Below are 26,427 nucleotides of genomic sequence, written 5' to 3'. Positions count from 1 at the left end.
TGATTATTTTAGTGGGTGTGATTTGAAACAAATGGCTTGTTCGAATGGACATCCAACTTCATGAGTAGGGATGGGAAAGGTGTGGAGATGGCACATGCTAATTGCCTTCAACCACTGAAGTATCTCTTAAGACTTTTTTTTTTCCCTAGAAGAGAAATAGAATTCCATTAGCAACCACACTGTGAATCTTGGACAGGTAGGTGCAAGAATGCTGCAGACCACATTGCTGTACACTCAGGGGCTAGTCAGTTTGTATCGCTTCCCAGCTTTTCATGCAGCAATTCCTCAAAGAGTGTGCTTTGTAGACCCAACTGTACCTTAAATAGGGGGTGTTGAAGAATGTGTGTTGCTGCAGCAAACTACTGCTCAGTAGTAGGAATCCTTGCACATACACCCCTTCCCATAAAACCTGAAAGGTCACCTCTGAAGGAAGACTCCAGAAAGGAGGCTCTGATAACCCATCCACACGGGTGTGGGTGGTTAAGCTCCAGTAGGGTCTTATGAGGGTCCAGTAAAGCCAGGAGGTTCCTACATGATGAATATACTATAAGCAGGCCACAACCACCTGAAGTGAAAATACCAGATTAATTCACTGGAATTTAAATTTTGCAGCAGGTAATGGAGAATGGTCAGTTCTTAGATTTCACTGTTTTTATTAATTGGATTAAAAGGAGAAATAAATCATACTGCAAGTAACTTGTTTGAATTTCACTAAATGGTCTATTTAGAATTAAAATAAGACAAACAAAATTCAAGATGTTTCCCCACTGTCTGTCATGCTGGAAAGTTATTGGTAATTATAAAAATAAATACCTGAAACATTACTGGCTTAGAATTGCTGGCATTTAAAAATATACTTTCCACATATTTAGTGACTTTCAAAAGATGTGAGGCTGTGGAGAATGAGAATATACAACTTTTCAGTATGCATTTTGCATAACAAGTATAAAGTGAATACATTTACTTGCATTTTGGCAGCTTGAGTTAGTGTGATTGAATATGGTAACTATAAAGAAGTGACTGATCTGATACTGTGTTTTACACAGGTGTGCTGATATCTGTGAATGTAAATAACTGGAGTTGTTAAAAATGAATGACAGATGCTTCTTGGGGTTTTATCTGTACTGTACTACATACCTATACACACACACATACTTATATTCTAATATTGTCATCGTAAAATAGAATATGTATTACATTTTTATACAGTACATATATTATGCTTGTTTTGTGGTGTTTTTATTTAACAAGCAAAAAAAAATTGTGTGCTGCCTAGTTGTACAGTACTTTAGGATACTCTGCTGTGCACAGTTCCAAGTGCCTTAGACAACTGTTTAGTTCTTTGAATTATAGATATGAATATATATAAAATGAAGGAAATTACCTCAATAAAATTGTTCAGAAAATCTTTACAGAATTTTTTTTCTTGAATCTGTAACAAGTACATGGGCATGTGTAACAGAGTTATCTTGAGAGAGCTGTTACTTGTTGGAAAGCAGTTTCCAAAGACTGAATTCAAAGTCCCTGTGCATAGGAATGGGGTGAAAGTTCCTGAAACCTTCCTTTGGATTTTGTGAGTTCTTCAAACACACCTAGTAGCTCTCTTGTGGGTGGTGTGCAGAGGTGTGTTCTAAGTGGTGATAGTTAATTTTAAAATATGCAGTTTGTGTTGTAGCACAGTGGTTCAGAGACCTACTTTATACTCCCAATTTTGTATTTATTTTTATCAGCAGGAAGTGGTTTTCACTGGTTTCCATTTCATTGATAGGATATTTGCACCAGAATTACCCAGAACTGATCTGCACAACTGAGGGTTCAACCTAGTCTGCAGCTTGTCTGCCGATCTTTTAACAATAAAAAGTGACTGACAATAACTTCTGCTTTTTAACTACTGTGTAATAGCTTCTGCTTTGCAAGAGCTAAGAGAAAAAAATCTTAGCATAAATTTGCAGGCATCAAGTTGTTGATTATGTTAAGGCAATGTGTGCTTCCAGCACATTATTTTCAAGTGGCTGCCTTGACAGTACTACTGCTCCAATATGGACCGTTCTTCCTTAAGTACAGAAGTGGTTAGTGGGCTAAGCCCTATCCCCCTCTGCAGATTCTTTGCTGAGTTTAAACTGCAATGTGTCTCAGCAGGGAACACAATGGGAGAGTACAGTGAGTGGGACTGCTTTTTAAGCCTTAGCTAAAATCTGGAATTTAAGTGGAGTATCCTACAGACTTTCTCATACACAGTTCACATACATCTGATAATTTTCAGTTTTGACGTACTGTAAATCCACTGGAAAGATTTACAATCACACACTTACTCTTAGGAATCAAAAAAAGAGGCAATATGATTTTTATGATTGCTAATCCCTCAATCTAAAAGCTAATTTCCAGAAGTATTATTGTTGGCATACATCACTTAATCACAGTGAACATACAGTTAAGGTCCTTCCTGCTAAAAGCTAAAAATCTTAAGAGCAAGTAAAGGGTGGGGATGCAAATTAAAGCCTGACAGAAAACCTACTGAAGGTAGAAAAGAAGTAAATTTAATTTACCCAAATGAAACAGATGATTAGCAATAGAGCTGAGGGTAAAAGCTATATTGTTTTTCCTTCCAGACTGACACAGTACCTCTAGACAGGATCTGGGATTTGTGGGAGGACAGTACTGCCACTGTTAGAGAGGGGTTCACTAGGCATAGGGGGTCATCAGGTATAATCCTGTTACCAAGTCTACATGCAATTACTTTACACTTACAGGGATTCCAGAACTACCTCGCTGACCTGGAAACAATAAGGAGTAATCTAATCTACTTTGTTACCCTGCAGATAAATGCAAAGGACTGTATTTTTAACAGTTTGGTGATTCTTCCCTTAGTATGGAAATTACCTGGTATCTGCCCCACCTGTTTGCAGTAGAGAGATACTACAGGAAGGGAGTTGCTCTTTGTTAGCTGCAGTCCTGAAAAGCCCATTCACAGCATTCAGTCAAGAGTTGCTGATCCTCCTGGGTCCTCGGGGTGTGTACCACAACCTTCAGATGGCTGACAAGATACCCACCGTGTACGTTTAAGGAAGCAAGAGGGAAGGTAGGTCTACCCTTAATGCAGATATACGCAGGGATAACTTGAATCGTCTGACTATAGGAATTATTTCAACTGATGAAGCGGATCAGATTACTTTGTGTGCATCCATGAGAGTGATGTGATGAAACTTAATGGTAAAGCTGCAATGCTTCACAAAACAATAAACGAAAGAGTGAAAATCCAGACTCTTTTAGACCTTTAGTGACACCTACTGAAAAACAATGAAATCCACTCAAATACGATGAAAGCTAGTATTTTAAGGTGTGGTGAACTCAACACGCCAGAGGTAAGGGATGTTGTCCAGAGGGACCTTGACAGGCTTGAGAAGTGGACTGCATGAAGTTCAACAAGGCTCAGTGAAAAGGTCTGCACCTGGGTTGAGGCAATCCCATGCATGAATACAGGTTGAGAGGAGAAAGGATCACAGACAGCCCTGAGGAGAAGAACTTGGGAATGCTGGTTGACTAGAAGCTCAACAAAGAGCCGCCAATGTTCTCTTACAGCTCAGAGAGCCAATGAGGTCCTAGGCTGCATCAAAAGAAGCACAGACAGCAGTCAAGGGAGATGATTCTCCCCCTCCACTCTGCTATTCAGAGACCCCACATGGAGTACTGGGTGCAGTTCTGGAGTACCCAGCATAAGAAGGATGTGGAGCTCCTGGAACATGTCCAGAGGAGAGCCACTAAAATGATGAGAGGGCTGGAGCACCTCCCCTGTGAAGACAGGCTAAAGAAGTTGGGGTGGTTTGGCCTGGAGAAGAGGAGGCTCTGAGGTGACCTTACAGCAACCTTCCAATATCTAAAGGGGGGCCCCACAAGAAAGATGGGGTAGGGCTTTTTACACAGGTGTGTAGTGAGAGGACAAAGGGGAAATGGTTTCAAACTTGAAGAGGGGAGATTTAGTTTAGACATTACAAAGAAATTCTTTCCTGGGAGGGTGGTGAGACACTGGGACAAGTTGGCCAGGGAAGTTGTGGCTGCCCCCCACCTGGCAGTGTTCAAGACCAGGTTGGAGGGGGCTTGAGCAACCTGGTCCAGTGGGAGGTGTCCCTGCCATGCAGTGGGGTGGGGGGGAAGGAAACTGTATGATCTTTCAAGTCTTTTCCAACTCTACACACAGAGTATGTGGATATGCTTTTCTCATTTTCAGTAACAACCTCTCCATAGTTATTACTGTCTATAAAGAGGAAACTACTCCCTTCTGTGTTTTATACTTTCTTTTTTAAATGTAACAAAATTTTACATCATATTCATGCTTTATTTTTTGTTGTTTTTAGTTTGTTGTTTTGTTGCTTTTGTTTTCGGTTTTTAGTTTGGTTTGTTTGTTTTTTGTTTTGTTCTAGTTGGGTTTTTTGTTTTGTTTTGTTCTTATTTCCCGTTGTAACTAGCATGTACATGTGTCTGTGTGATTGTGCACAGGCCTGGAACATTCCCTGGGAACAATTTATACAGCTGGAGTGTCACATTAGAATAACTAAGTACTCATGTAAGGGGTAACCCTGGAAATACGAACTCGTGTTAGGGATACATGAGCCTTCAGATTCCGCGGGGCTATGAGCCCGTGGAGAGCTGGACTGCCCCGGCGTGTGCGCCACAGTCCCCTGCGGCACTGCCACTTGTAAAGGCCCCTTCTACTGCAGCAGGAGGCGAGTACCGCTGTGCCTCCCGTCTCACAGGTCCTTTGGCAAAACTGTATTGTATTTTAACCTTAGCACTTAATGCCGCAACTGAAATGACTTCGCGCTGAAGGGGTGAGGTGGGTTGTGGCCGCTAACTCACACACGCTTTTCGCCTCCCAGCACCTTCACCGCGCCGCACCCCCGCGCTGGGCTTCCCTCCCGCTTCTCCAGCGCCCTAACCCGCACGTATCCCAGAGACCCGCCCAGGGGAATAAACCCGCAGCACGCCGCAGCACGCCACAGCTTAGCCTCCGCCGCCGCCGGAAGGCCTAAGCCCTCCCCACCACCCCGCCCCGTCCGGCGAGCGCCATCCCGGACACTGCACAGCTTTGCCCTTCGGCACGCTGCAAAGCGTTCTGTCTTTGCGGCCCGATGGTGGGCGGCACCATTCCTCCCTGAGCTGGGGGGGGAAGTAGTGAAATATGTCTGTGGAGAGTGGCAGTAAGTACCCAACTTGCGTCCACAGATCCTCCCTTTTTTAAAAAAAAAATATACACTATTTCAATCTGATAAAACTCTCTTCGTTGTTGTTACTGAGGAAAAATCGAAGTTGCCCGGAGTGGCAACCTCACTCTCCCTCCCCTCGTTGGTCACTGGTCTATCCCAAGATGGCGGCCCCGTAGCTCGGCGGTGCTGACTGCAGGGACGCGTGAAAGCGAGCGGAACCGAGGGTACCGGGAGCGGCCGTAGCGGTTCCCCTCGCTTTGCCCTCGCGCCATGGTGAGGGAGGGGAGTGGGGGTGGGCCGTTAACCGTCGTGTGCCTCCGTTCCCCTCTCCTTTTTCCCCCCTCTCGCCGCCAGTGCCTTGTCTGGGACTGTGCCATTTCCGTAGCACGTTTTGCAAGGGGGAATCGGCACATTGACTGCTTCGCTTCATGGGCGGCTGAGAGCTTTACCCGGCCCTTCTCTGCTTGTAGGTCTGCCACAGCCGCCCCGGACCCGCGGGAGGGAGAGGGAGGGCCGGGGAGAAGGCAGGAGGTGCTGGGTTGCGAGAGGCCCGGGTCGGAGCGGCTGAGACGCAGCCCTGGCTTCCGCGGCGGCCTCCTGGAGTGAGTGCTGTAACCCCCTGGGAGGTGGGACGGGACTTGTCGCCGTGTCACAGGCCTTCCCTCGTACCGTGGGTCACCAAGCAAGTTGGTTATTCGTAGGGACAGCACCTTGCCCGCTTCAGAAAACGTGATGTATTGTATTTCGTGGTCGCGCCAAGCATAATTTAGAGCATTGCTTTTAACTCATCACGGATAGGGGCCGTTGATATGCTCTGAGCTTTGATGTGATACGTTGTATCATGCCGTATACTTACAGTTATCGGGTAAAGAAGATAGGTTAGATCTGTGGAGTAGTTTCCAATTTGCACGTGTCTCCTGTTAACACGTTTTGGTAGGTAAGTAAAGTCGGCAATTTTGATAAAAGTAATTCCCCAAATCAGATATGCTAATTCACAGAAAAAGCTTCCACAAAGTTAAGAATGCTTCAAATTTTTATGACTCAGAATGTAAGTGTATTTTTGATGTTAGAGCTGTGTCTTGTAATGGTGCAGTTGATAGTTTTCATGGTTGATACTGAATTACAGCTGTAGGAACAGCTGTCTAAAGAATTTTCAAGAAGTGAGATTATTTTCCTTATGATAATCTTGGATTAAGTTTGCTTCAGATGTGACCCAGTGTTTAGAATGTAGTTACTTAAAAATTTCTTTCGAGGCATATATGTGTATTTACTGTAGTCAAATATTTACTGTACTGATATATTGCTGTTTTGCAGCAGAATGCAGGTGCACATGCTCTACAGAACATAGGAAATGGCTGTTGTACAGGGGGTGACAAGAGTGATCCTACCACTAGTGTCTTTTTGCTTTGTTTCTAAGTACGTATTTTTAAGATACTACCTTAAAAGGAACATGCACTCACGCTCCTGGCAAAATATTCCTTTTTGATCCATTTAATGTTTCAGTTTTTATTAATGATAAACTAAATGTCCTTTTGCAGCCTCACAAGAAAAAGAAATCCTTCATAGAGAAGAAGAAAGCAGTAACATTTCACTTAGTGCACAGAAGTCAGAGGGATCCACTTGCTGCTGATGATACAGCACCCCAGAGAGTTCTGCTACCTACACAGAAAGTAAGTGCTTGCTTTTAAATATTGAGGTTAATTCAGATAAGAAATGCTGCAAGAGAGCAAAGTGGGTATGCAATTGTATAATTCAAAAGCATAGCCTGAAAGAAGGTAGTTTTTAGCCCAGCATATTAAGAAGAGGAATAAGAAGAGGGCTGAAGGCTGACTAACTGGCATTAGAGATATAAACATATTTTTAAAAGTATGGAGAAGATTGCTTGGCCAACCCTGTAAAAACAGACTTTGTTGGTTATGCTACTTATTGAAAAAATTGTCTTCCTCAGACAGCACCCAAACACTGAACCAGATGATTACAAACAGGTTATGCCTTAGGTTAATGAGTGGAGGCAGGACTGCAGTGACTTTAGAATTCAGGCATTTTCAATAGATTAATTAGTTTTCACTAATAAGTTTTAAATAGACTTAAGAAAATAACGTGTTTATTTCTGCAATTCCAAGGGGCATGAGGAGCAAAGGAGAGAAGAGCAGCGGAAATATGGAGTCTTCTTTGATGATGACTATGACTATCTGCAGCATCTAAAAGAAGCTTCTGGTCCCTCTGAGCTTGTCCCTTTTGTGCGTGGACAGCAAAACAGAATTGTTATCACAACTGAAGGGCACATTGAGGATGAAATTCAGCGAATTCCAGTAAGTAGTATTTATGGTAATAATAATCTTATGCTGTTACTTTGGGATTGAACATTCTGTAGACACATTAGCCATATTCAATAGGTGTTGTTATATAGAGAGGATATTTGTGACCCAGAGTCAAGACTTCTGAGTAAAGTGACGAGTAAAAACAAAAGTTGACAAGCCAGCGTTTATTGATGAATATTATTTATCTAGCTCAAGGCACTTTGTGTACCCATGACAAGCTTTTCTTGATAGAGATGGCTTACAAAGGTTTTATTTGAACAAGTCATGGTTTTGGGGGTTTGGCATTTGCTTTTAAGATTTTTGTAACTTCTGAATCCACCAAGAGTTGTGAATAGACCAGTTTGTATTACTAATACACCATGTTTTAAGGTGGAATGTAACAGAAACCAGAGGGAATATAAACAAATTTTTCAGTTGCTACCATAACTTGTGGAATTCATGATACTAGGTCGTGTTGGAATGGGAAATCGGTAAGTAAGTTCAAGTAATGAAGTACACAGTTGTTGCCTGTCAGTCACTTCTAATTGAGGGATGCTCTTAGAAATACTTTTCAGGTACAGTTTGGTGATGCTACACAAGATGTGAAGTTATTCTAGTTGTGCATGTGTGTGTGTAAGTTTTTAATAAGACTTTCTAGTGCCCAATTTTATGGGATAATTTCAAATGTATGTGATGGTTTGTGGTTTTTTTGCTTATTTCTAAGGCTCCGTCTATTAAGTTGCCTTCCTCAGTATTTGCCACAGAGTTTGAAGAGGATGTGGGCTTGTTAAATAAAGCTGCTCCTGTTTCAGGTATCATTAAATCTTTTAATTTTCTGTAACATGAGTTGCCATCTATTTGTTAGATGTCAATATGGTTTCAAACACAGTGTCATACATAATTTTGGTTGAGAACAGGCTCAATAGGAGACATAAAGAATGGTCTGTAAGGTAGGTTTTTCAATTTGAGACCTACTTCTGTGTGATTCACTAATAATAGCTTTTTAGCTTTGCTGAGGGGGGGATTCATGAGCTTTTACTACTGTGTAGCAAATATAAACTAATAACAGAGGAGAACTGTAGATAATGGGATTGATTTATTACTCCATCTGAATCCAAGTCTGGAAGTGCATTTTCACCCTAAAAATTTCTCTTCTTTGCAAATGCAAAGTAGCATTTACTTTTCTTCATTAGTATTTTTTCAGTGCTACAGGCTGTAAGTATGTTTTTACTATGTATCATATAATTTGTTCAGTTTTCACTGAACATTCACTTTGCATCTGTCTTAATATTTTATAACAGGAATTGTAGGAGCTCTCTTTGTCCTGACAGAAGGATGCTAAAGATGGGTCTGTTAATTGCAGCAGAGAAACTTTCTGACCTTCTATACTGTAGGGAGTTTTAAGGGGTGGAAGCTGGGGTTGGTTGATATACAGTACTTTAACTAGGGTATTTTTTTCATTGAAAATACTCTTTAAGTAAAATACATTAAAATACATTCTCCAGCATTCTTAAGCTTCCAAAAATGTTCTTTTCTAGATGAGAAAAAAACTAAGCTAGTGACTTACCCTGGCTTATATGAAGTCTCTCCAGATATTGTTGAGGAATTTTGTGATTTCTAGGTTTAATCTTAGGTTCCTTAGTACAAATTATCAATCTAACTAAGTTGAAGAAACTAATATTTATCCTGTTGTGTGTTTGTTTTCTAACTTTTAGGACCACGACTGGATTTTGACCCTGATATTGTTGCAGCTCTTGATGATGATTTTGACTTTGATAATCCAGAAAATATTCTGGAAGATGATTTTGTTCTACAAGCAAATGAACTGCAGAAATGGTACATAGAGTGTTGTAAACTGTTTGCCATGTGTCAATAGTAATAATGCTGTTCCTTACTTTGTATGCTCTTGTTGTAGGAAGCAAGAATGATTTTGAATTTCAAACTGAATACTAAAATGTACTAAAGGAAAAGTACATTTTAGTAGTTTTGTACTTGTGTTATGTGGGTGATAGCTTACAAAATAAAATTTCCATGTGTTTCATTTGTTACTTTGAGCTCATGGATTATATGTATTTGTTTATATACGCAATGTATGGTATAATAGGTTTCTTGGACTATTTAAAGCATTACTGTGTATCACATTTAGAATATGTCAGTAATCATATTGATGAAAACTATCAGGTTTTTTCCAAAAACTTTACAAAAGCTTTATATTATATCCCACTACATATGATTTTCTTAGGTTTTGGTATCATTCTCATAATTCTATGATCAGTGAGAAATTTTGCTAGATCTAATATTCAAGAACACATCTGGTATGTTTCTTTTTCGACTTTCACATGTGTAGTTGAATGTAAATATAACCTCAGTCTCAGTGCATGGATGTATGTTCCAACAGTTACCAGAAGTGTTTCCAACTTTCAGACAAAAGTGGTGCTATGCTGACTTTGGCAATACTTTTGCTGCTGAACTTGTTTTTCTTTTATTGGCTTGAAAATAATCACTTTTTGTCTTCGCCCTTCAAGATTTAAATCTTTTACAGACAAATTGTTTCAGATAACCCAGTATGGCTCAGAGCTGTGGAGAGGTCCATATTCTAAAACTCTTTTATATTTCTGTTCAGGGGATCAGGTACTGAGGATGAAGATGGATGGGAAGATGTGGAAGATGATAGTGATGAAAAGGATAGTTGCAGTAATGATAAAGACTATGATTCAGAAGGTCCTTTATCAGATGATAGGGCTAATGGACAGACAAAAGAATTTCTTTTTATGCAAGAAGAAACCAAGAGTCGTTTCACAGAATATTCTATGACATCTTCAGTAATGAGAAGGAATGAGCAGTTAACCCTTTTGGATGGCAGATTTGAGAAGGTGAGGCAGCTCAAGAATGTAACTATTAAACATAAAGATGTTAAATGCTTCTTTTTCTTTTTATTCATCTTGTGAGGTGGTGCCCTGTATGCCTGGTCGAGTTCTTACTGCCTTTAATAGTCAGAGTATCAAACAGCTATTCTTTGCACATATTCTACGTATAATATTGTGTGCACTAAGAGGCTTGTGTTAAATAGTTGTAGTATTAATTGTTATTAAAAGGTCTAATACTGATCTAGTTAAATAGAATTATCCCAGTCAATCTAATGAGCATTCATAGTTGGTATTAAACTTCTGTCTGAGAGGCTCAGTTAAACACAACAAATCATGTATAAGTCCCTAGTAAAGACTCACTTCTTTCACCCTGTCCCCAGTATTCATGAAATTATGTCAGAGCAGTGAAAATAGGGCATAACTTGACCAGTCTTGACCAGTCACTGGCTTTTTTTTTTTTTCCTAGAATGTGGTTAAAATTTTATTAAAACATAACTTTCTAGCTCCCACGCTGAAAGAATACTGACAGAAAGGAGGAAGTCATACTGTAGATATGGTTGGTAGTTGTTAAGCCAAGTGAGAAGGGAGAAGAAAATGGGTCAAATAGAAAGAAATGTGTAGATTCTTTTTGAAGCTATCAGGAAGTTGCACGACAAATGCGGTCTAACTATAGGTACCCACTTCTTTATTTAGTTTTTTGAACAATTTGATGAAGATGAAATTGGAGCCTTGGATAATGTGGAGTTAGAAGGCTATATTAATACAGACAACACTCGATTGAAGGAAGTCCTGAATGATTACTACAAAGAGAAAGCAAAGAAGTATGTAGTCCCAGTAGTACTGCTTCACATAACTAGTTACATAACCTTGTGTTTATACTGAATGTTTCGGTATGTTGTTTCCAGTTTATGTACTTAAAGATTACATCCCACAGTAAAAGAAGCTACTTATGATTACAATAATTTTTTGTGTCACAGAATGTCAGTCTTAAATTATGAGATAACATTAAATGGAGGCATTTTGTTGCTTTTTGTGAAATTGTGTTCCTTTTGTATAATTATATTGAATTCAAAGTAGTGAAATCTAGAGGCATAATTTCTTTTCTCTTTTTAGTATAACTTGCCTTTCTTCTAATACCTTTACTTTTGTTTTTAGAAGACTCTGTAGCCAAATATATTCTGTCCTGCTGGTATCCATTGTATATGTAGTGACGTGATGATAAACTCAGTGGACTCTTGCATGTTTGGAGCACTGCAAAAGACAGTGCTTACAAAGTAACCTCTTACCAATGTAAGACTGCATTTCCACAGTATGTTCACTTTGTCTTAAAGCAGCTGATAATTATCCCACAGTTAAATGGCTAAGTGTTCTCACCTTAGTATGTTTTTTTGGCTGAAAGGTGTGGTACTCTGTTCCTTGTAGCAAAAGATGACTGGTCAGCAGCAGAGTACATAATCATCTCTGGAGCTGCCTTGCTTGCAAACTAAAAAGTATATCCTTTTCCTGCCCTGCAGTCTCAAATTCTGTGTGCCACATACTTTTGAAATGCAGAAATGCTTCTTTTTCCATCTATGTCTCTTGTCCTTATGTCTCAGTTTATTTTGGGGATGCTTACTTAAAGAAACCTATTTTTGCTGTAAGCTTTATTGGTAATACCTTTCTCTGATTGGGGGTTTTACTGAGGGGAGACTGAATTTACATAATTACCCATTTTCAAGAAAAGATAAATGTAATATTTTCTTCTCTGGTCTTTGGAGTTGTGTGAAATTAGATACTCTTGAACCCTGTGAAGATTTGGGCTTTGCTGTGAATGAAGAAAGTGAGGAAGAGAAGGAAGAAATAGTAGCTGTAGTTATTGAGGAACCAGCAGAAAAGTGGGATTGTGAAACCATTTTGAGTAAGTATTTTGGAATTCTTTTGGATTTCAAAGTAAATGATCTGTGACCTCAGAGCTTTTCTAACAGTGCTTCAGGTAATGGTGTATGCTTCTGGAGCACAACAGCAGAATTCTTACTAAAGAAAACTGCTGATTTTGTGAGGATAACAATTCTTGCGTTTTTATAGCCTCAAAAACTAAGTAGTACAATTTGTAATAAGTCTCTTTTCTGTTTGCAAGCCTTTCTTCACTGTTTTTTTTTCCTTTGTGACCTAGGTACATACTCAAACTTATATAATCACCCAACACTTATTAAGGAGCCATCAAAGGTAAAGTGATGAAAATTACTTTGAATAACAGCCTTACCTAGGAAAACTTGAGACAAAAGTGTTCATTTTCTCAATGGATTTCTCTTTTTAAAAGAAGGGAGTGAGCAGAAAAGAGGGTTGTGGGGAAGGATTTAGATATATTTTTTCCTATTAGAAGGAAAATTGAGTAAGTTTGAGATTTCTGTAATAGCTTGGCAGAAGCATAGAGCGCAAGGAACTTAATTCCTATCTGTGATATACCTTCGTGTAATCTGTGTCTCACAACCACACTAAGGTTTTTTACTTGTATCTGTCTTCTACAGTTTGAAGCAATTTATTCTAGTTCTTTGGTCTTCCAAATGTTTCCCATCACTAGAGCATAGCTTGACACTACAGATGTGTGAAATTTTGAAAGGAAGACTTTTTCTTAAAAGCTTATAAAGGAATATTAAGTGTTTACGTAAGTTCTCTTTTTTTGGTAATATTTAAATAAAAGGAAGAAACTGCTTGTTCAGGGAGGCCAAATTCTGCTCAGAGGTGTGTTTGATTTCCTACTTCAGGATTAATGTACAGATTTTTTAAGGGAAGAAAATAGTATGAGGAAACTTACATTTTTTACTTTTATACTGAAAAGATAAAATGATGTGCATTTCATGGAGAGAAATGTAGGGACCATTAATACATCTGTGCTCTCTGTTTTAGCCCAAACCAATAAAGGTTTCCCAGAAGACTGGAATTCCTCTACATATTTTGCCTCAGAAAGGTCTTACTGCTAAGCAGGTTGAACGCATGCAGATGATTAATGGCAGTGACCTGCCAAGAGCATCAACACAGCCACGTTCCAAAGATGAGAGCAAAGAGGATCGCAAAGCTAGAAAGCAGGCAATAAAAGAGGAGCGAAAGGTACACCCTGTTTAAAACAAAACCCTGCAAAACCACGTTCTGTTATCTGAATTCTGTCTTGCATACTTTTTGTAAAGCTCATTTGTTCTTGTGCCTGGAAATTAATGGGAAAAAATCTGCTGGTCTCAAAGGAACTAATTCTTGCTTTTTAAAAAAAAAGAATCTGGGAAGAAAATTTGCCTCATAATTTTGACATCCTGGTTTCTTCTATGGAAATTCTGTTCTGTTTTTGTCACCATCGTAACACATACAGCTTCAGAAAGAGCCCTCGTTTTTCCTTACTGTCTAGGGAAGCAAAGGAAAGAGTTGTGATGCTTCAGATCACACAAAGTGAAAAGTCTCAAAGAAATGTGGAAAATCTAATTGGCCACAATTATATACTGATTGTTTTATTTAGGAACAGAAATTGGCAGCCTATTAGAAGCTTCAGCTAATTAAAGATTAGAATCCTGGTGGTACATATTGCTGCTAGTTAGTGTCATCAATAATATTGTTGTCCAGAATAATATTGTTCAGGCTGCTGTTGTTTATTATCTAGAGCTGTTAAATAGAATGATTTTTTTTTTTTTTTGCATGTTATGCCTATTTTGTAAATTTGTAATTTGCAGGAACGCAGAATGGAGAAGAAAGCCAATAAGATGGCCTTCAAATTGGAAAAAACAAGGCAAGAAAAAGAGTTGCTCAATCTGAAACAAAACATTCAAGGACTGAAGCTGTCTTGATGAAACTGAGGAATTTATTGTGGAAATATCCTTAAGTTTTATTTGTTTTGAGAAGGGAACTGCTAACTCATATCTTTGCCAGTCATGTGCAAAGAGGGTTATTCATATGTTACTGTAACAAGAACCAGTAAGTTTTAATTATTTCTGTAATGAAGTTATATATAAAACAATGTATTCCTGATGTCTATTCTGTCCAGAGTGACATGGCAACTGTTGCAAAGTTTCATTACAGTAGAAATGTATTAAAATTATAAAAAAATATTTTTCTTATTATCACTAGACAGTTTTATATATGTATATTTGTTGAATGTATTCAACAAATAATCAGAATGCTACAGATTTTATCTGATGAGATTATTTAATTATTTCCATTTGCAAAGCAATATATCCATTTATGTCTTCTCTCCCTTGCACTGATGTTTAAGTATAATGCCTTGATACCGGACAGTTTTGTAAGTTAAGGAGTTTTCACCCACTCCTTAGGTCTTTCCTGGGCTGTTTTTTTTGGTTTTGGGTACAATAGAAAAATAACTTGTTTGTAACAGAGGTGTCCAAAAATCTGTTGTGTAGCTAGATATCCCTGTTACCTAACCTGAGTTTTTAACTTTTAATGAGTAAAACCTGTTGCAGTAAGTGTTGCAGGTGTCCATGAGCCTTAGTGTTGCTGTTGAAATCAGCTTTGCTGAAAGTTTTCAGTCTAAGTAGGGTGGCAGACAAAATAGCAAATACTTAAAAAAACACGGAATGTTGCAGAGAGTCATTGTCTTGTTTTTCCTGAAATACTCATCTTCATGTCTTGCATTCAGTTTGGTTTCATAAAAATACAAACTTCTGACACACAGCAATTGTTGCTAATGGCCAGTATCTTTTAGGCTTGGTGTGATTCTAAATTTCTGTACTGTGCTTGTGAATTATTCTGATAGTGACCAGTCTGTGCATATGGCTGAAATGATTGGGATTTGTAGTCAGTCTTTCTGAATCCTTCTGTATTCATAAGAAACCCTCAGCTTTTCATCTTCAGGACTATAAGTTTAGCAATCTTCTGCCTTTGGGTGAAAAGGTAACTGTTCTACTGGTAAGGAACACAGTAACCAACACAGCAGTAGAGTGGCTTGAATATTACTAAATTCAAAACATCTTAAAAATTCCTTAAATAGTTCTGTACTAGATGGAGACAAGCTAGCAGAAGGCCTGATGAGGCCTTTAAATGTACAGAAACAATTAAAAGTACTTGTTTTTATTGGAAGAAAGTTTTTATACTGTATTTTAATCAAGTAACATGAGTTTGGAGAAGGGAATAAGCAGGCATTTAAGTCTACAAGTCTTATTGCTGTTTAGAAAACTGAAGTGTTAATACAGTATTCACATCAAGGTTACGCCTTCCTTTTCTAGAATTGTTCAAGAGTCCGTGTTAACCAAATCAGTAGAAATGTCTGTAAGCTTTGAACAAGTTTCAGGGTTTTCATTTAGCTGATACCTGTGGTAGTTTGCTGAAGTTCCACAGGGCCTACCTGTGTCATAATTGTTAGCTATGTAATTGCTGGTGCATGGCAGCTTGAGGTCTGAGCTTTTGAGTAATGAAGTCTGGGCACCGAGTGCTCATGACTCCCAACAGCAGCACAGAAAAGGAAGTTTGAGAAACCATTCTGTTGAGATGAGTCAGATACCAGGAAAGGAGTTAAATGGAACAAGTGAGTAACAGATGCTGTTCAGTGGCTTTGGTGGAATGTGGGTTTGTGGTTTACTGAAAAGGAACATTTTTTACTAGCCAGTGCACATGCTTTTTACTAAAGAAAGACAGCGCGCGTACTCTTTACTAGTTCTTAGCTCATTTGCTGTTGTACTTTTCAGAAGTAATCTTCTGTGCCAAATCATCTTATTTCCTGACTTTTCATTGCATACTGTGCATTTACCTAAATAATAGCAGTAGCATTGCTGCTGCTCAGCAAGATAAGGGTTTCTTTTGTTTCAGCAAGAGCAGGTAAGGAACACTGCAATGAGAAGTATTGCCCTCTGTAGAGATACAAGTCACATGAAAAGGGCTCTGTCATTGTTCAAGCTGTTTTCGTTTAATACAGTTAATGTCCATGCTCTTGAAGGAAAGTATGTGACTGCCGTTGGAGTCAGAAAGGCTTAAAATTACTTTCCATGTAAATTAAAAACCTATTTAGAAAAAAATCCTGATTTAAAAGCAAACACAAAAAATCCCCCCAAATCTGCCATGTACAAACCAAGATCATCTTAGAATGCTGTTCAGCCTGTCATGAAAATGTTCTATCTTGAGAACCGTGTCACACTTAGTTTTGTCAGCTGTCACTTTCTGGAATAGCAACAGTTTAGCCTGAGCCATTACTGGGCATTGCTGGCTCCTGGTGACTTGCAAGCAAAATGGAATAAATCTGGGTGCAGATCCACCTGCTCTCACTTTCCAGCCCCACTCCCTCACTTGAGACAGTGATGAACTGGAGTACTCTTGAGTCATCTCCTCATCCCACCATCTTGTGATTGTGAAAGGACTGAACAGTCCTACAGAAAACAAACAGCTCTGTCATAGTAAAGAAGACCTTGTGCTTCATAGGAACAGGATAAATAATGTAATTCTGCAACAGGGAATCCTGGCACATGACTGTAGATGTGACAACAAAAGGGTTTCAGCATGGGCTGATTGCTGTAGTCAAATCATCCTGTACTGTGTAGCTGAGACTCTTGCATGCTTTGATTTTACACAGCTGCTCAAAGGCAAGATCTGGTTCCTTGTACAACTTGTGGAAGACATTTTGCACAAGATGTTCTGGTAAAAAAAATACTTTTTTTTTTTAATCTAATGAGAATGTCAATGTATTCAGCTGAAAGGGGTGGTAAGCACAGAGGAAGGAGGAGGTGGCTGCTAGTACAGAAATGGGTTGAACACAAGTTTAAAAGAGCAAACAAATGCTTTCCTTCATGAACTTTATGAGAGAATTAATAAATCTATACAGAAATACATTTGACTAAATCTGCAGTCTTTCACTACCTTAATTTACCTGCTTCTCAAAAACCAGATGTTTACTATATATTGCATTTAAGGTAATGTATTATCTCTTTGTGTCTCATAAATTACTGACCTGAAGCTTTCTTTGTATTCCAGGTTTCTAGGGAGAATTTATTATTTCAGGCTTTCTGGGAAAAATAGACTAATAAACCACCTGATAAGTAGTCCCTTTGACAGCATAATGTACTGTCTCTGTTCCAATGCTTGCTGAAGTGAATTAAAAGATTCTCCCTGACCTCCCTAAACCCTGGATTACAAACTAAATGGGTGGCAGCACACTTTGCCTAGCACAACCCAATTGTGGGGGTTTTCTGCAAGGGAGTCCTGGGGCTCTGTACACATCCCTCCCTTCCTCAGTTTGTATCACTAATCCTGTGGCTCTGTGGTCTTGCAGATGAATCTTTCTCTCAAGTTTACTGTCAAAGATATGTGGAAACAGAAGATAAGGACCCTGAAGCACACGAGTAGGAAGGTTCAAAGGGAAATGAGAACTTGGAAATATGTGTTGTAGAATGAGGTGCTTTTTGGCCCATCTGAGCTGTAACCAAAATGGTCCTGCTCAGGCAACTGCTCAACTCTTTTGGGAAGAGAGTGGATGGCATAGAGAAATTAATGAGAAAAGCAAGAAGAGCTGAGAATGGGAAAGTGGGAGTAGCCAAAGGAATATAGTAACAGGGTCTTTAATTTACCACCTGTGGATGGGCTCATATAGGTGTGATCCTCAGCACAACCAAGAGGACATTGCTGGGTGCCCACTCAATTTTCCTCAAAAGGGATTGCACATCCTGTTGCAGAAGAGTGAGGTCAATGCTAAAATCTAGGACAGTTTGGAACCTTAAAACCTTTGTTGGGACATCTGGCTCTTTCACAAATTCGGCACTGGATGTGTCTACTTAAAATTTCCTTGTGCTTTCAGCTGCAGTAATATTCCTCATTTTACTTCTGAGCTGTCAGGTTATGTAGTGGTAAGGAGCTGCTTCCTTACAGCCTCGGGCTGTTGCTGTTTTAGTGGTGCTAATGCTATGAGCGTAAGACTGCTAGTCAGGGGAATACTTACCTAAACTCAACAAGCTAATAATGGAAATACCAGCCCATTGAACAGGATTGTTCTGTTCTCCCTCTTAACTAAGAAAGAAAACCAAATGTGGTGATGGCGGGGTTATCCAAAGAGACTGTTCCTGTTCACAGACCCAGTTTGTTCTCTGTAAGTCATGGTTTGTGCTGGACTCCAGCATGTCCCTGAACAGAACAAACTGGAAATAATTTTAATTTCTTGTGTCAAACTGCAGCTGTACTTGAAGAGCTTTTTAAAGTTTTGCTGAACTCCTTCAGGAGTTATACAGAACCTGGAATAAATACTGGATCATCTTGCCGCTCCTGAATATAACTTATTTTAAAGCCTGTGTAAGGAAGCACCATTAACAAAGCATGACTTCAGCCCATAAATGATTGTTTTCCTTTGCATCCCAGCTGAGACATGATCCAATATGCAAGAAAGTTTTCACCAAGAAGCGCAGGCCCTTCAACTCTTTGAAACAGAGACTGCAGGGGACAGAAATCCCCACTGTGAAGAAGCAACCCCCACAGAAGGTATAATTAAAGGGTATGCTGCCTCCATATCAAGACTTTCAGTAACAGTATTGTTTCCTCCAGGGACAAAGCCTGAATGTTGTGGATGAACCTCACATATGTGCTTGACTGGGTGCCAAGTTCTTTTCTTCTCGCTGTGCTGCTACTGTTTGAGAATATTGCTCTGATCAGAAGCCAAGCCATTAGGTGTCATGACTATTCTGGGCATATGAGTACCTCTGCTCCTCTAGGAACTGTTTGTGCATGTATTTTAAAGACCGAGTCTCTGATAGCTTCCTCTTCACTGAAATCTGAAAGAGAGAATGATCCAAGATGGTTGGTGCATGAATGCCCCAGCTTGAACCTGAGAGCTGTCAGTATCCCCAGATCTTCCCATGGATGAAGCTATGGAGATTCACTGCTACTGAACTCAAGGATTTAAATATGTATTTAAATTGAATGTATTTGCAGACCTGGAGGGGAAAAGGCTTAATCTCTCTCTGGATCAAATTAATTTTCATGGATTGCTAGGGAGGAGGCAAAGACACATGGATGTTCATGTGTCTTATTTTAGCCAGACATGCCAAATGACTACTGATTTGGCATCAGTGCAGATTGTCATTGTAAAATATCCATTAGAATCAATTGTGTAAAAACAAAGCAGAAGTGCACAAAGATTTAAAGCAAGAAGATTCTGAAAAGAAGGAGATGAGTGGAATCTGAGAAGGGAAGGTGTTGGTCATAGCATCTTCTCTATTTCCTCTTAAGTGCCCTTTGGACTGGTATGATCAGAGTGTTTTGTTGGAGGGCATTGCTCTTTCATCCATCTTCTGGTGCTGTCAATAGATGGCAAAGGGCTAAATCAGCTTTCCTATATGTTTAAAAAAAGTGATTTTCTTTTGTTGTAATGCTTTTCACTTCCCTCAGAAACAAAGAGCCCTCACTCTTAAGATTTTTCCCAGGGGAAAGACAGTTTGTGTCTTTTTTTTTCTGCTACAGAAACAGCCAGGAAAAAAATCTAACTGGAGGCAGCACCATGAAGATTTCATTAATGCGATTCGATCAGCCAAGCAGGTCACAAAAGCTCTGAAGGAGGGCCGTCCTCTTCCACCTCCTCCCCCACCAAGCATCAATCCAGGTTTGTGGTCTGCTTTATCTTATTAAAGTTCTTGTACTGATCTGTGGTAAAGCAGTGACCTCTTCTTATCCACAGCTGGGCCTCAGTTTTGCACTCCTTGGCACAACACAACACAACACAACATTAATTCCCTCCATACTCTCTAATTTTCATCTGTATTTCTTGGCTTAAATTGAGTAGGAATGCAATGCAGAGGTGGTGGAAAGGAAAACTAACTACCTTTTGTGTCTAAAGGCAGCAAGTTTGAGAGCTGATCTTAGCTTTGGGAGAAGACTCAGGATGCCTGTCTTCTAGCCCAGGTTGTAGCATGTTATAAGAGGGGGTGAAATACATCCCCTCACTATTCAAAATCACTGTAGTGCACACAGGCTTCCCCAGTCCCATGTGGTGGCTTTTCCGCTGTCCCCTTCTGTGTAGTTAAGCGAAGCCAGTTAGAAAAAGACAAATCTGCCTTGCTTCTAACACCAGGTGTGGTCTGTGCAGACCTCACTGTGTTAGAAGTTACAGATCAAACAAAAATGCCCTTGCAGCCAGTATTTCTCACAGCATGTGATTTATTAAATGTGGGAGTGAGCTTGGAAAGGGTCTCAGTGGAGTCCCGCCTGTATTAGGAGGGCAGAGGGAATGGGAATGCATCTCTCTGGGCTCATTTCCAGAGCAGGAATTTGGGACTGATAGAAAAACCAGCTGCTGTGATTCCAGCTTTTCTCCTCTTCTAGATAACAGAGATGTGATATAAGCAGTGGGACACATTGTCCTTCCTTGACTGGGGTCAAGCTCCTCTCTGAATTTCCAACTCTTTAATGACTCTGTTATTTTCTTGTCTGAGGAAACCAAGTTATGCAAAGGTAGAGGTAGTTTTGGGGAAGAGGATTGTAGAACTTCAGTTCAAATTGTCAATTGTTTTCAGTCAAATTACTGAGGATCTCAGTGAGGCTGTATATCCTGTACTACAGGACTGTACATGACTAGAGAGAACATCTGGATTGTGGGGAGGAGAGAGATACATTCCTATTCCCTCTCTTCTTCCTCCCAAACTTCCCATTTTCCTCTGAAGGGCCAGGTCCCTCTACAAGCTCTCCAAAGTCAGGCATCTGCCCTGTTCTTCTCCTCCAGTTGTCAGAACTGTTTTGCCCATGCTATTGTTCTGGGGCTGTGCTTTCAGTGGTTCTTTGGGCTGCCTTTTCTGGGCTGTTACTGGAGTAAGTGATTTGTAATACTAGGATAAGGACTCTTGAGCTACTTTTATAAGAGGCATTGGGCAAGGAAGAAGGGTCTGAGGATAGCAAGGGCAATGCAAGGGCTGAACTCACTATGCTGACCTCAAACACCAATCATTCATTAAATGAAAGGACTGCACCAGTGAGAAATGTAGCTGAACAGCTTTTAGCAGCATTAGGACTAAACATTGTCAAAAACAACTCTAGGAAGCACTGCTGTGTGTTCTTCACAGTGCTGCTTCACACCCAGAAACCTGGATCCCTGACATGCATTAGCTGGTACGGCACAACCTCTTAAGCAGTACTTTGTCAGTGACCAGGGGAAATGGATTTTTTAAAAACAGCTAACAATCATAATGACCAGTCTTCAAAAGTAGTCTTAAAATCACTGCTTTAGACTGCTGAAAGAATTTCTAAATATAGCCTTTTCTGCAGATATATGAAGTATGAGGTTGGGGGTGGGAATAGGACAAAGACAGTAAAATCTGCCTTTATTAGTTCCCAGGGACTTATTTCTGAAAGCAATTACTGTTCGCTGGGTTAATGCTGTAAGCATGAATTTTGGGATCCCAAGTGCTTTTCTAGAGGAGTTTTTTGTGGTTTGTCTAAGCTTGTACTCTGGAAGCTCATGGCAAATAACCTGGTCACCTTCTGATGGAGCCAAGTTTTGACCTCCATCTCGAGTACTCCAGTTTACTGGAGGGCAATTCACCTGTAGTTTATAAACTGTAACACAAGTTGTTTCTTTTCTCATGGGCAGACTATATTCAGTGTCCACACTGCTCACGGAGATTTAATGAGACTGCAGCAGAGAGGCACATCAAGTTCTGTGAAGAACAAGCTATGCGCCGTGCCTTTGCTGCAAAGATCACCAAGCCGGCTTCGGTAAGCTAACACAGTCACGATGTCCTGTCCTGGAGGCAGATTTGCCAAACCCTAGTTTATGGTGAGTAAAGACCTATTTTAATATGAAACTTAAGACTCCAGGGAAGTCAGTGGGTTCTTAAGAGAAGATACATGCTGCACATCAGCTAGGAGTTCCCTGAAATTGGAGCCCTTTGTCTGACATAAAAAGGGGCAGAATATGATAGGACAAAAAGTTTGGACAACAATTTCTTCAGACTCATCTGCAACTGGATTAATGGATATAGGGAAGCAGAAACTTGGCAGGTTTTGCAGTATAAAGAGAAAACTCTTCCTGATCGACAACAGGGCTCCCTGTTTGCACGTTTGCTGATCCCTGATATATATATAGCTGATATATATAGCTGATTTACTCCCTGGTTGCTAGACCCAAGGCCAGAGGGCTAAGCCCTGTTAGGGAATCAGAAAAGTGGAGCTAATTGCCACTGTCATGAAGTAAGCTCTTATTCAGGCCCTTTAGGAGAGCATTAATTTTCTATTTTTTATTTTATTTTATTAAAAAAAAAAGAAAAAAGAAAAAAGTTTCGAAAGCTTATTATTCTCTTACCTATTTTGATCTGGAAAAATGGCTTCCAAGTGGCAGATAGTACACCTTTTTTTTCTTTCCTCCTAGTGCTGCTTCAAGACTGATTAGGAGAGTTGCCACAGAGCTCCATAAGCACCTTGCTAGAGTTGAGTGTGGCTTTTTGCTTCTTGTTCACTAGGGCAAGAAACCAGTGACCCAAAGAAAACCTCCAACCTTAACAACTGCTGAATCATCACTTCAGAAGAGAGCACAAGAAGGTGCCAACACAGACAAACCTAGGCCTGGTAAGGAGTTAAAATTTAGCCATTTTTTTTTTTCTTATAGCAAACATGGCAGCATTTGAGATATGGGGCAGCATTTTACAGAAGACTGTAGGCTTTGAAATCCAGTTTTCTGATAGAATAATAACGTGAATTTTTTGTTTGTTTGGGCTGGGGTTTTTTGTTTTGTTTTTCTGCAAGCCCATGCCTTGACATAAAATCCAAAACTTATTTCTGTACAACGTTTGTTAGAAATTAGAAAGGTCAGAAATTTCCAAGTGGGTGTTGTTGATAATGAATGGCTTTCTAAGTCATCATCCTGAACCATTGTTTCAAATGTATACACAGAAGTTAATGTGGGTTCTCAGGAAGGGCTTCTTAGCCTTTTCAATTAGAGGTCCTGAAATACAAGTGTCTATATAGGTCTAAAATATCCAGTCTGGGTGTGAGGTTTCTTCTGTCCCATAAGGGACTCCATAGCCTTTAATCTCTGATGTTAAGATTTATAGCATCATATTTATTTTTTCTTAAGTCCACTTAGGTGAATCATCAAGCTTTATATGTTGTTCATTCCATATGAATTCCATCTGTTGACTCAGCCTTAAAATTAGCAACACCACACCCCTGAAACAGTTGCCTCTAAGCAGCATCTGTATAATATGTTTGCTAGCACTCACTACTACTGGTAACCATGATCCTAATCAGTTTATGTTTATAAGATGGTTTATAAAGTTATTTTAATGGTTATTTGTAGTATAACCTGTGATTGATAATATGTACTGCTCCTTGTATCAGTATCTTTGATTCCTACATTTCTGGGTCTTAGATTTAATTTATCTAGGTTATACTTTTTCATGGCAAATAAGTTCTTGAAATAATGATCTGCAGAGACTTCTTCAGGAATACAGCGGAAAACCAGAAAATAGTAGGGTGTATATGCTGCAAAAAGTCTTCAGGAGAGTTTGGGTAAGAAATACTACTTCTGTTTCAACCCTGTAACATAAAAGGACTTTGTTTGCTTTTGTGTATATATCATATCCTGTTGCAGTGTTTGTAGTATGAACTTCTTTGTATTAATGGAAACAATTAATTGCACTGAAAACTTTTGCAGAGTTCCTCATGTCCCCATTATGGGCTGCTGAGAACATATACTTTGGTGTTAGAAGTTCTTTGGTTTGAAGCAGCTCTAACTCAAGTAGGCAGTGACTGTGTTCAGCTGTAACAGGCATCTTGAGACAATTTGCTGCTTTATAATGCAAACCTCTCTAGCAGGTCTTGTGTCTCACAATGTGCTTCCATTGTCTGAGTGAGGAAGGTGTCAGCACTCCTTGCAGTAATGACTTACCAGGGTGATGGTGTGGAGGTTTTGCTTCTCCTCAGTGGTTACTTTCCCAGACCATGATGTTTGATTTCTGCTCTTCAGACTAGGCGGCTGGGGTTGTACCATCTCAGGCCTTGCAGAGCTGTGTCAGAGCAGCAAGAAGGTCTTCAAGCCCCTGCGTAAGGTGGTTGTGGTGCTGTTGTGCAAGGAGATAGCTCAGGTGTTTCACCCCTCACAGACATGCACTGCAGAAAGTGAGATACTAGCAGGGAATGTGACAGAAACAGATTCCCTGTAGCTGGCAAGGTATTTTAAACCTGGGAGATGCACTTGGAAGAGTGCTTGGAGAGTGGGATGAACAGTAATGTACACAAAACAGTCTGTCCCAGAGCACTACAATAATTCTTTGAAGTTTTTTTTAATGTGGAGTTGTGCTCTCCTTGATTGCTGCTGGTCAGTGGGGAAGTCTGCAGTGGCCAAGGTGATGGTCAGTCCATGATACCATCATCAGCTTTCCCTTTCTCCTTGAACTGCCAGCTACAGGGAAAACAATTGACAGTCCCCAGTGGTTTCATGTTGTGTTCTCTGCACCTTGGATTACCTGTGACTGTGTTCACAGTGTAGTAACTTAGGTGGTTATCAGGCAAGGTCCTGCAGACTACCAACAGGGACTTACTGATTATCATCCTCAAGGTTTAGCCACTGATGTCTGAAACTCAGGACTGGACAGGCTTGGGGAGGAGACACCACATTCCCCAGGGACACTTGAGTCCAGGTACTGCCACGGTTGTAGTTGCAGCCAGTTTACAGTCAATGCCTCCGGCAGGTCTCTGTGCCAGATATCCACACTACCATCCATAATGCAGGAGAGTCCTGTGTGTCCCTGGGAACTGTGGCCTGGGTGCACTTGTAGGGGCTGCATTTTCATTAAGACCTGAACTTTGTGAGCATTTTGGGCTAGTGACAGGTGATTTTCAGTGCTGCCCAAGACGTTTTTTAGCTGAGAAAGCAGACATGAGAAACTGGCTTTGAGTGGTGAAAATAAACGTTTTCATCCTTAACGCGTCTGGAAATGCTTTCCCAGGATGAGCTGCCCCATCACCTTCCCAGGAATTAAAGTTTAATCTTCTTAGGTGAACTGGAGTAAAATATAAAAGCTGTTTCTATACAAATATCAAGTATATGACTTGTTGCGCTTTCAGACTACAAATGTGCAGCGATAGAGTGGCTCATCAGCAAGGATGTGGTAATGTTTTCCTCTGATGCATTATGGAAGACCTTAAGCAACAGTTTTCAAGCACCTCTTCCACTCCAACTGCTACTGCTGCCACATTAAATAAAATAAGCAAACTGAAATTCACTGTCTTTTCTTTTTTTTCCCTAGTTACAGAGGTTACTATGCTGTCCCTTTTAAAGCTGTGATATTATTTGTTATATAATTTATAATTGTTAATTGTGATATTAGTTGCCAAATTTAATAAACTGCCTAACAGGAGATAGATGTGGCTCATTCAGTGTAATTCCTATAGCTAGACTGTCTTAGAGACAACAGGCAGGTGATTAGCCCTAATCCATTAAAGCAGAGCTTCTTGGCTTTTTTTTTCAATCCAGAAAGAAAGGGCAAGGGGGAAGAACCCCACACCAGACTATCTTCTTCAATGCCATCGCTGTTTTCTTTTACAACTGAAGAAATGAACCCTTAAAAGTTACAGCAAGTTTTATATTTTTGGGGGTGCCTCCTCCCATTACTTCTCTGTGTGGAGCTGTTTGGTAGTCATTCCATAGATCATTTCCCAGTGCCTTACAGAGCATGTAATTGTAGAGACAGGAACGGTGTATTGAAGAAGAGTACTTTAATATTATGCTAGCAGAAAATGAATAATTCATTAATATATGGAACTTACATTTTATTTCAGATTGGCTGTGAAAAACTCTAGGGGCATCAACAGTAACTCACTGATTAAGAAAACAGAGTCCCAACAGGAACAATTGGTAAATATATCTGAAGGAAAGATAAATGAGCATGGTTTCTGAAAGGGGATGGGAACTGAGCCCTAGAACTAGTTGGGGTTGTTTTACATACGCAATGCAATCTTTTGCGTCATGTAGTCTAATTTTCATTCCATAACATTATTTCAGTTTCACATGGCTTATTTTCTTTATAAAATGTGTTTGGGGCTCTTTTTGGTTTTTTGGATGAGAGCAAATATATACTAAGTTTCTCTATTTTTACACTATTATTTATTTATAATAATTCAGTT

The 26,427-nt window shown here is 39.8% G+C and overlaps 2 protein-coding genes across 2 annotated transcripts; both read left to right on the top strand.

Moving 5' to 3' along the window:
- The first annotated feature begins 5,354 nt into the window (after window positions 1–5,354).
- Window positions 5,355–14,560, top strand: LTV1 (LTV1 ribosome biogenesis factor). Its single transcript, XM_030447432.1, has 11 exons — window positions 5,355–5,474; window positions 6,740–6,871; window positions 7,325–7,513; window positions 8,226–8,313; window positions 9,217–9,337; window positions 10,125–10,374; window positions 11,062–11,189; window positions 12,126–12,265; window positions 12,521–12,573; window positions 13,255–13,455; window positions 14,064–14,560. Exons 1-11 carry the CDS (start codon window positions 5,472–5,474, stop codon window positions 14,175–14,177), a joined length of 1,419 nt encoding a protein of 472 aa, XP_030303292.1. The 5' UTR covers window positions 5,355–5,471; the 3' UTR covers window positions 14,178–14,560.
- Window positions 14,561–14,661: 101 nt separating this feature from the next.
- Window positions 14,662–23,771, top strand: ZC2HC1B (zinc finger C2HC-type containing 1B). Its single transcript, XM_030447437.1, has 7 exons — window positions 14,662–15,868; window positions 16,907–16,971; window positions 18,679–18,798; window positions 19,777–19,915; window positions 21,896–22,020; window positions 22,764–22,869; window positions 23,734–23,771. Exons 1-7 carry the CDS (start codon window positions 15,832–15,834, stop codon window positions 23,769–23,771), a joined length of 630 nt encoding a protein of 209 aa, XP_030303297.1. The 5' UTR covers window positions 14,662–15,831.
- Window positions 23,772–26,427: the final 2,656 nt, after the last annotated feature.

This window comes from Calypte anna, chromosome 3 (assembly GCF_003957555.1).
Source record: "Calypte anna isolate BGI_N300 chromosome 3, bCalAnn1_v1.p, whole genome shotgun sequence".
NCBI classification, from domain to species: Eukaryota; Metazoa; Chordata; class Aves; order Apodiformes; family Trochilidae; genus Calypte; species Calypte anna.
The sequence above is the reverse complement of the archived record's forward strand: the minus strand, read 5'-3'. Positions and strand labels throughout refer to the sequence as shown.

What these genes read in the sequence shown, in the direction of transcription:
- LTV1 (XM_030447432.1), top strand. An exon ending in TAAAGCTGCTCCTGTTTCAG is followed by an intron (nt 8,314 to 9,216) that starts GTATCATTAAAT and finishes TCTAACTTTTAG; the next exon opens with GACCACGACTGGATTTTGAC. An exon ending in TGGATGGCAGATTTGAGAAG is followed by an intron (nt 10,375 to 11,061) that starts GTGAGGCAGCTC and finishes TTCTTTATTTAG; the next exon opens with TTTTTTGAACAATTTGATGA.
- ZC2HC1B (XM_030447437.1), top strand. Translation starts at nt 15,832, where the DNA reads ATGAGTCAGATACCAGGAAAGGAGTTAAATGGAACAA. An exon ending in AAAGGAGTTAAATGGAACAA is followed by an intron (nt 15,869 to 16,906) that starts GTGAGTAACAGA and finishes GATTTTACACAG; the next exon opens with CTGCTCAAAGGCAAGATCTG. An exon ending in AGATCACCAAGCCGGCTTCG is followed by an intron (nt 22,021 to 22,763) that starts GTAAGCTAACAC and finishes CTTGTTCACTAG; the next exon opens with GGCAAGAAACCAGTGACCCA.